Source organism: Prorops nasuta, unplaced genomic scaffold (assembly GCF_024137725.1).
Source record: "Prorops nasuta isolate Cenicafe-Biocafe unplaced genomic scaffold, Cenicafe_Pnas_1.2 PNAS00004, whole genome shotgun sequence".
NCBI classification, from domain to species: domain Eukaryota; kingdom Metazoa; phylum Arthropoda; class Insecta; order Hymenoptera; family Bethylidae; genus Prorops; species Prorops nasuta.
In genome coordinates, this window is record NW_027116801.1 from 7,331,699 (window position 1) to 7,341,909 (window position 10,211).

General features: G+C 29.1%; 1 protein-coding gene across 2 annotated transcripts; it reads right to left on the bottom strand.

Annotated features, from left to right (window-relative positions):
• Nucleotides 1–14: 14 nt before the first annotated feature.
• LOC136772652 (uncharacterized) lies at nt 15–9,903 on the bottom strand. 2 transcript variants are annotated; one of them, XM_066725760.1, is made up of 13 exons: nt 9,766–9,903; nt 9,639–9,661; nt 9,294–9,455; nt 9,021–9,218; nt 8,813–8,932; nt 8,168–8,279; nt 7,961–8,084; nt 6,282–6,417; nt 5,652–5,705; nt 4,115–4,240; nt 3,742–3,995; nt 3,458–3,654; nt 15–3,263 (listed from the first exon to the last, which is right to left on the bottom strand). In XM_066725760.1, exons 2-13 carry the CDS (start codon nt 9,655–9,657, stop codon nt 2,963–2,965), a joined length of 1,803 nt encoding a protein of 600 aa, XP_066581857.1. In that variant the 5' UTR covers nt 9,658–9,661; nt 9,766–9,903; the 3' UTR covers nt 15–2,962. The 2 variants fall into 2 exon arrangements, with proteins under 2 accessions (XP_066581857.1, XP_066581858.1); XM_066725761.1 differs by having other exon boundaries at nt 2,953–3,263; nt 9,021–9,215.
• Between the last annotated feature and the right edge of the window lie 308 nt (nt 9,904–10,211).

Sequence of the window (10,211 nt, forward strand, 5' to 3'; positions counted from 1 at the left end):
ATTTCAATGCCAAGTGCTATGATAGACAACAGAAGAGGTCTCTAGAAAATTTTAATCAAGTGTAATTATTATTTTTTCCCTATATTTTTGGAGTGCATACATAACTCTAAAATAAAAAAAATCAAAACAGTATAAAGCTTTCAAGAACTTCGTTGAGAATGAAACACTGAAAGCTTTATTCTATTCCAAATGATAAAATTTTGTATGGGTATACTTCTTTATTAGGTGTTTGACAATAAATTTTCAATAACACTTTTTCCTAAGATATATCGACTTAGTTTGGACACATTGTCGCATATTGTTAACAATACGGTTAGTTTCGTGGCTGATAATGTTAATGATGAATTCTTTAATTTAAAGCACAGTAAATGTGACGACAATGTTGACTATGCCGAAGCATTGCATGAGGCTAGGATGTGCAATTTTCCGTTAAACATTAGCTGAATTTTTTTTACATCAAAGCTTAATTAAAAATCATTTCTGACGTGGCCAACTAAATGCGACATTTAAGTTTTATTAGCTGCGTTCTATATAATGTTTAATTAAGCTATCATGTAAAAAGAAATCAGCCATTCATGTACATCAAATATATCACAGTATCTACTCTTCTATGGAGCAGTAGTATCAACCTAAGCGAATGCATTACAATAATGCTATTTATTAAAGCTAGTTTCAATCCATTCACATACTAGCTAAGACCACAGTTCTAGTAGAAGAAACTCTTTGAATTTTATTCAGTGCTCCTAAGCAACAAGTGTTTTTGATTATTTCCTTAAAATTTAAGACTCATTTGGTTCCCTAACCATGATTAAAATCTCTGAAACATTCGAAAAAGAAAGTCGCAAACAAAGGAATGTTTAGCAATACAATTTTCTGGTATGTAAATTATTGCATTAAGTAAGTTAGAGGTATGCCATTCTAATTCAATCTTTTAAAGCAATATCAAATACATGAATAAAACAAGATCAAAACATCTTCTGATAACATTTTACAAAATTGCACCTGAGAAAAATGAAACAGCTTTTGCATAATGTATCACAAAATAAACATAAATATTCGCTTTTCGTTCGAATAGTTCTTATTAATAGTATTTTAATGCTTGTCGAAGTGTTGCTAATTAAAATAAAATATAAATAAATAAAATAAATAAAAGTTTCTTTCTTGACTTATCCGATAAATATGATTTTTAAATATATTTTATATAAGGTCCGCTACTTAAAATGCCCTAAAGGGTACACATAAGAAAATGTTTATCTTCGTATTTATTAGAGATATCCAAAACTAATTTTGAATAAAACCTCTCTGAACTAAAAGAGTAAAATATTTCGAAAAAACGCCATACACAAATTTAATATCTCTTATAATTACGAAGTCAAACGTCTTTTTTACGTCTATATTTTGGACCATTTTAAGTGGCAGACTCTGTACATATATTATGGAACTCTTTTTTCTAGCCTAGGAATTACTTAAGACTTAAATTTTTTATATTTTTAACAACTTATAAGGGGTGAGGCAAAAATCGTTTTTCTTATCTAATGATTTGCTTGCTTTTAAATGATTCAGATCGTACATTAAAGTTTTTTTTATCGGGCTTTATGATAAAAAAGATTATAAAATATTTAAATAGAATCATTCGACTAAAAATTTAGCATTTGAAATTTAGACTGTAAATGCTTGTGCTTTCATGAAATTGCAGTGACCCTTAGTGTGTAAAAGGTATTCCTGTTAAAAGAAAAACTTTAACGTTATCATTGTATAGATTCTTTGTGCTATGCAAACAAGCTCTAATAACGAATTTGTCCATACCACCCCACTCTGCATATGGCTTTGGCTGTATTTATATGATATATCTCTATATATTTATATATATCTATATATCTATATATATCTATATATAGTAATTTCATTTTTTTCTCTAAGAATAAATCTTTAATATTACGTAAATCTTATGCACCACCCTGTGTTGAAATATTTTTAAAAAGTATAAGATAAAAAGTTTACCAAATATTATAAAAAGTTTGTAATAAGGCCAATTTCGAATTTTTGTTAAAAAGGGCAGTAAGTTACGTGGATACGTTGGCACGTAGTTTAAACAATTTTATAAATTTTCATTTATAAACCTATTAGAGAAAATTACTAATGAGCTTTTGTCAATACTGATTTGTTCTAACAATAAATTGATCTTATATTAAATCTACTGTTAGTTTTTTGTGCTACGACTGTAACGGGAGGAAGAAAGATCAAAAACTTAATTCTGTATAGCTCTTACATTTAGAACATTTAAGTTTTTCTACTGAAAATTTTGATTTACCTCCTATTTAGGAAAAGGTTATATGTAACCAAGTTTCACACTTGCTTACTGACAGATATTTTAAAACGTAATTATTCATAGGCCTATTATTTATCTTTTCATTTTAAAAATTCCGTTTGATTAAAAATACGTAATTTTAAAATATATCAAAATTGCGTTTAAAACGGAAGAGCATAAGTAGTCAAGTCTATATTAAATAGAGATTAATTTAATAAATAGAAAATGTTATGCTTCTATATGCTATGACTCTTGACATGACACTTGAAGTGTAAAGAAGATTCAAAAATATTTTTACATAGATCTGAAATAAATCAAGAAAAAAAAAATAAAAGAAATCTACAATCACATTATGCATATAAACTAGATGTTCAAAACTACAGTTTATCGTTAAAATATAATGTATCAAGAATGGAAGGAAAGAGTTTACATCACATTATTCATTAATGATAAATAAAATAATAGTACGTAGCGTTGTTGCGCTATTAGCATAAAAGATTAAAAAGGATAAAATTTTAGAGAAAAGACTTAAAACTAAATTGTGCAATCACTTATTATCTAAAAAGGTACGAGTTTCGGTAATTAATTAAAAACTAGAATGTGTGTAGTAATATGCGTAAAATGAAATACGTACGAAATAAGAGATAAATTAATTTATACGTTAGTCGGAGCATCCATGGCGCAAATTATCGCTTTCATTACACTTGCGGCTGCAAGTGATGCGAATGGTTGCCATTCTTTAATTCGAGTACCATCTTTGTAATCAGAGATTCCTCGAATGACAGCAAAACTATCGCGACAGTTGCCTAAAATACTTTCAACTACAGCATCCATTTCTGGATCGAATGCAAGTGCTCCAAAACGGCCAGCAAATTTCTGCCTGAGCTGGTCGTCACGTGCTATTCGCCTTCCTGAAGCGACTGGTGCCAAATGAATTCGAGGACAGCCAATCGATCTTTAAAATTATATTTTTATATATAAAACAAAGCAAATTATAATTGATGATATACTACATAGTATTATGTTTTTTTTTAAATTATGTTAAAACATTTTATATCTTATAGCTTATGTAAATTTAAGAGAAAAAATGAGCAATTTATTAATATGGTTTGATTACGCATTTAAATTTAAGAATCAATGCTGACTGACCTTGTATCTGTTGAATCGGCAGGTGCAGTCGGATGTGCCACTTCAATAACATCTCTATCTCCTATAGCCATATATAACTTATCAGACTCTTCCGGTGGTGCTTTGAAATCGTGTTCAGGTTGATTACTCAAACTATTCAATCCATCTTTTAAATAAAGTTTCCATGGAGGAAGAGTTCCATTGATTTCGTTTTCAGTCTGAAAAATACGAGTTATTTTATTAACATATACATATTTCATCCTAATTGTGGTCATTTTTATAGAACAATAAAATAATTCTTTTACCTGCTCTTTAAGACTAGCTGCGATTTCTTGGAGATCTAAATTCGGAGGGCAGTACTCTTTGGTTTCAAAAAAGTAGCTTCCGTCTTCGTGAAGCTTAGCATTTTCACAATAGATGTAAGTGTACTTTTTATTTTGAAGTGTCGGATATGACACTACAACATCACCAAGTCTGACATGTTTATTATAATCTGTATAATGAGGAACTCCGCCTCCAGTTCCCACCAAAAAAACAAAATCCACTTTTTGAAAGGTACCTGTAAGATATTTAACAATACTATAATAATTTATCAAAGGTATCATATTTTCAATATTAAGTAACTTCTACAATAATCAGCTGATATTCTCTTGAAACTTTTAAGTTTGTCTTGTTTACCTAGTAGCCTAGTAGTTGTATTTCCAGCTGCAGTTATCGCCTCTCTAGTATGGCCAACAGTAGGTAATTTGGTAGAGACAATTCTATGGGCTCCAATGTTGCCTAAAGTATACACATTTGATTCTCCTATAACAAATAATTATTATGCTATTAGCGGAGCTTACATAAGGCGATTACGTTCTCTCTTAATTGTGTATCATACATTGTGCAGTGTGCCACTATTATTGCATCCCATGTGCTCATTTATGTTGTAAAATCAAAAAGTTTATTTTTGTTTAAAATCGAAATAACATTTTGCAAATAACGAGAAACTACTAAAAAACATAAAAAGACTGTAAAAACAATTTTCTTTATATGTGTGTAAGGTCAACTGTAGTATAGTCATTATTTCATTACATGGTAAAACTTTGTAAAAAAATAATCTTTATAAATATCATTATTTCTACAATATACATGTATACAAGTGCATATTATGGGAAATGACATCACTGCTTTTATCAAAGAAAACATTTTGAGGAATGCGACATTGTACACTGTTCCCAGGCGGTAGAAGGATGAAATTAAAAGCTAAACAACAAAATTTTTTAAAAACACTCTTTGCAGACTTTAACACAATGATTGATAAATAAATCAGGTTAAACATAGGATCTATTTCACTTTGGAATTAAATTGAAAGAAATTAACTTTAGTCAAACAAATCCTTCAGTTTTTGATAAAAACATAAAAATAACAAAACGTACAAGTTGATGATTTGTATATACTCTCAAGATATACTAGGTACTAGTACTCTTAAATGTATATATGCAGTAAAAAATACATATAAAATACGAAAGTATAGCGTATATCTCATATAAAAATAAATAATCCTTTCAATTTCAAAAAATACTATTTAAAATAATTCATATTTCTCAAATGCTTCACGGGACTTTATAATTCAGTTTTCAATGTTAATTCTTATAAGGATGGTATATCATATAAGTATGGTGTATCGACTTTCCTTTAGTATTTTTCTTATTATGGATGTATGCCGGCAGTTATATGATTACGCATACACACACACACACCAAGTTCTTTAAAACTCTGAGATTACTTCCTTATTATAATACTTCATCACTTTTCATTAAGAAGGGAGACATAATAATTACTGTCATTTAAAAATTACATAATTTTTGTCTAAATTTAATGTCTCTATATTTGTCTAATGTATTTTGCCTTGCTAAACACGAAAATCACGTTGAATCAATTTTGGGTGGATTGATTTTGGAGATATAAATATTTTCGAGATATATAAGACTGTTCCACTCCTATAGGCTTCGGATCCCCCATTCTGTATAAAATTTAAATTCTAGTATAACTTGAGAGAAATAGCGTATAAATAAAATATTGATAACATGATACATTATGCGAATCCAACAAAGTTTATACACCATGACGACCCCGCTACGCTCCTTCGATATAAGCAATTGGCAAGCTAGAGAATGACATGATGATATAATATTGAAAAAGAAACCAATTTATATTGTTACAACTACTTTACCGAAACGACAAGTGACACGAACTCCGTCTACTCCGTCTGTAGAATTTGATGTACCTAAAGTTTCATGCATTATAAGGTATTAAATTTGCTATAGGATTCTCTTTAAATTGATTTAAATTAAAAATTTGGTCAGCATAATAATATCAACTAATTTAAGCTAACTTGGAATATAAATAAAGCTGCAACTATGCGTTATGATATCATTTTTTACAAATGGTAAATGATTCATTATGTTGCGTAAAAAAAAAATTTTCTTTAGTAAAAGTTATTGGAATTCACTATAAACTATATATCCAGCTCAAAAGCTCAACTATTAAAAATTAATGAATCAATCTAACCTAATCTTAAAATATAAAAATACCTAAAAGATCTTTGCACAATGTTTAATTACATTATTATTCGTCTGAAATATGACTATTCGTTCCGTGTGTATCAACACAAATAAATTGCAATAAGAATGTGTAACTAATGTATACGTATAAAGTCCAACGAAATTGATAAAAAATATCAACAAATAACGCCGATTGTATGCATATGCACTACTACATAATCTTACTTTAATATTACCATGTTAGTACGCACGAAACGAATAATGAGAGATTAAAAATTGGTACATAAGTCATGTCTTACCAACAGTAGTATAACGAACAAAAGTTTCTTTATTCTCTATCATTGAATCCACTGCAAGTTTTTCGCAGTATTGCGCTGTAATTATTGCTATAGTCGGTTGTTTTGAGCTGACCATTGTTGGCATTTGTTTAACCACCTATAAAACAAAGAAATAATTGTTTCAGAGTAATCATCTATTATAAAATGTTTATTAATTTTATAACAACGAGAAATTCCATGCCAAAGCAATAAATTATTTCAAATCATCACAGGTTTTAATAACAATAATATGCAACATTTGTTGCCAAAAATAAAATAGGTTTAAGTCATGAATTAGCTTTTTTGTTTATTTTCGAAAATTTATAACAATTAATTTTTTACGATTCCTAAACACACGCGTGTAAATGCATTGTATCTTTTATATATATATATATATATATATAGATAACTGTAGACACTTTTTATTTATTTAAAAAAAATATATATATTCTTTATAAGTATATTTTTCACATTATCGAAATAAAATGTTTAAGCTACAAAAAATATGAACTATATTGCTTATTTATTTTTTCCACTTTAGGATCACACACAGTTCTAAGATTAAAAAAAAATACAGTCGAATTCCTTGATATTTTGTCTGCATCATAAACACTTTTAATCAATAGGGGCACTATCAGAAAGGCTTAAGGAAAATCGCAGAAGTTGCATTTGTCACCCGAAGAAGGTCATACGCGAGACCAGATATTTAATTCCAGCAATAATCTGTAGACGAACAATGTAGGCTTAGTTCAGATTTTAGATGAAGTTGGAGGATATTCATGGAGAGAGATAACGAAAATAGGAAATTAACCTTTAATGTCATAAATATTGTTTTAAATGAAATCCTAATTAATTTTTATATTTCCTTGTAGCTTATCTGAAGAGTTTTCTAGAGCACGTAATAAATGTGTCGTTTAATCTCGCGTTTATATGTAAAAAAATCATTAATCAAGACTTCGTCATACCTAAATATAATTTCTAATTAAAATATGTGATTCTCTTCCGAATCCTATAACTTTGACTTGAAATACTGTTCTGTAAATTGTTTATTTTCAAAATATTTGTCAGAAGTAATTGAAATGGGTAAACCTATATAAATCTTTAAATAAATCAGCATTATTTTATAGAAGACATGTTGTTGTATCCAGCCATTGTATTAGAACATAAAATATAAATTCTATTTGAAAATCTATAAGGGCTCCCAGAAATAAAAACGTAGCTTTCACCTAATGGTATATAAAATTAATAAAAAAGAATAGCCAAAAAATAATCGCCGGTTTTGTTAAAATTTTTATGTAACTGGTGGAGTTAATGGATCTGTATAGTGAACGGCTCAAATTTTATTATGCTCGCAAAAAGAGAATACCTACCTCTCTCTCTTTCTCTTTCTTACTAAATAAATACAAAAAATACTCTACACTAATAGTTTAAAAGAGAGAAATGCATTTACGCAAGTATGCTTTTGGAATTGCGAAATATTCGGTGTAAGCCATTTTTAAGAATAAACAAAAAACGGGAAATCATGTAAAACCTTCCTTGTTTTGTTGAAACAAATGATATATATTACTTTTTTTTAATAAAATATACGACTTCACTTTCTTTAAAATATTACTCGCTTTGGCGTGGAATTACTCAAAAACTAATAATTATTTTATATTTACTTGAATTTGAGTGTCCTGCTGAACAATTCTGGTATATGCACCATGATCCATTGCTTTAACAGTACCTTTATCTTGCAATTCTTTCAATATTGTCTCTACTTCTGATGTCTCCCAACCATAATCTCTAGAAATTATTTTAAAAAAACGTACTCTTTAATCAACTAATTTAGAACTTTCGCCTAAAAATAATTAAATAATTCAACCTACTTCACTAAATTGTCTATAGTTATTGGATTAGGGTAAGCAGATTCTATTATTTCTAATATTTTTTCTGATGTTAATTTTACTTTCAAGCCCATTACAGATTCGTCAGTGGACACTGAAAAATAATAATCGAAGAATAAATGATTGTTTATTTTTATGATTTATATATAAATTTTAATAATATAAATGTGCATTCATAAAAGATGTGCTTGCAATATCATTTTGTCTGAAGCAAATACTTTATATATTTTTTGTTATTGATTATTTATAAAAGAGGAATAAGAGTGGTGACACACAGTTTGCCGAGTCGGCGCGGCATCGTTTAACAAACGCACACAAAACAAAATCACTGTCGGTTATATACCTTTGTGTGCATTTATTAAAAAACGCCGCGCCACCGCACCGATTGAACAGTCGGTGCGTGTGCTGGCATCATTTTTAAATCTTTTTCAATAATATCTGTTAAGTCAATGTTGTTATGGCTACCAGTTTATTATGTCCTTTTAAAGGTGGTGCAGTAACCTGATTTATGTCCATTTATATTCTGTGCTAGTTTATTGGTTCATTGTTCATTGCCTTCAGGTGACTAACCATTCAATTATGTATGCTTATTTAATTAAGGATAAAGAGTGACACTTAGGTACTTACAAGGTCTACTTGGCAAAGTGACTGGTTCATCCAACTGCCTGAGCTCAACTTCTAATTTTTTTATATTAGGATATTTATTCTGCATTAATTTAATAATCTTTTTTATAAATCCAACATAATCTGCAAAGTTAACATTTTTTTATTAAATACCTATAATCATATTAATATACATTTAGTAAAAAAGAAATTTATATCAATCCATTTATACCTCTAGGAAATTCCTGAGGACTAACTAGTTCTTTAAAGAATTCTTGAGCAACGCTTGGTTGGTCACTTTTAGAAAGCGAATCCACAAACCAGAATCTTAAAGTTCTGGACTCTTGGGTATGCTTTCCTGTTTGAACGCTGACTAAAAATACTCTAAACTGCAGGCACAAATGCCCCGGTTCATCTTCTCCCTCTGCTACTAAAAAGATGAGGTATATTTTACATTTGCATTCATGAAATTTATAGAATTTGAATATAGTTTTAACAATTTTACCATTGGTAACTTGTTTATTAATAACAATCCCTTTGTGATCACCTCCAGCTACATGAACATTGTGCTCATTTCCATTTTCAGTCTTAACTTCAATCTTTAGTCGTTCTATCACCAATGTTGTAGATTTCTCTGTTTTACACTTTGGTGTCATTACAATATGCTCTATTTGAAAATAGGAAAAGTAACAAATATTTAAAATCAATTTGCTCAAAATTATGCATTAAATTATTAATATTATTAGTTGCTACAGGAAATTTATGTACAATTAGATATAAGATAAGGAAATTCAAGAGAGCTATAAACCAGTCAATAAAAAATTTGTTTAAAAATTAAATAAATGCTTACCAGTCTTGTTATCATCCATTTTGCTAAAATTGAAAATTCAATTAATAGGAATAAAAAGTGATTTGAAACAATTTGCAAAAGTGTTTGGGGTTAGTTAACAAGGATGAACGATTTCACTTTTTAGTACCTTTTTATCTAGCTCTGTATACGTATTGGTGTGTAAGTACTATTTGAAAATACGTGCACGCCGACTCGCTTATTGATAGTAACTGTCAAAGCTAACAGAAGCCGGGGCCGCCGGGGGGGCTCTTTCAAGACTCTCAGACTCTCTACTCTACCCTACCCTCTCTACTTTTTTATCATTCTTTTTATGCTTTGGCGGGAGGTGGGCGCGGGACTGATTCATGAAGCGTCATAGGTGAATCCAGAAACCCTGCGCTGACAGAACCTATGACGTCATGATTAAATTTGACCTATTTTTGTCCTACCTCCATTATCTCTCATGCTGTAATTTGTCTTTCCTTTTTCACATTAAACTCAATTAATTACATAGAAATATTTATGTACAAATGCAGGAATTGATGAAACGACAAAAATTTCATTTTAATTTCCTATTCCTTATTTTTGCTTTAA

Coding starts and splice junctions, on each gene's coding strand:
- LOC136772652 (XM_066725760.1), bottom strand. Junction 9,219..9,293: donor TAATAAACAAGTTACCAATG/GTAAAATTGTTA, acceptor TCATCTTTTTAG/TAGCAGAGGGAGAAGATGAA. Junction 8,933..9,020: donor TCCTCAGGAATTTCCTAGAG/GTATAAATGGAT, acceptor TTAACTTTGCAG/ATTATGTTGGATTTATAAAA.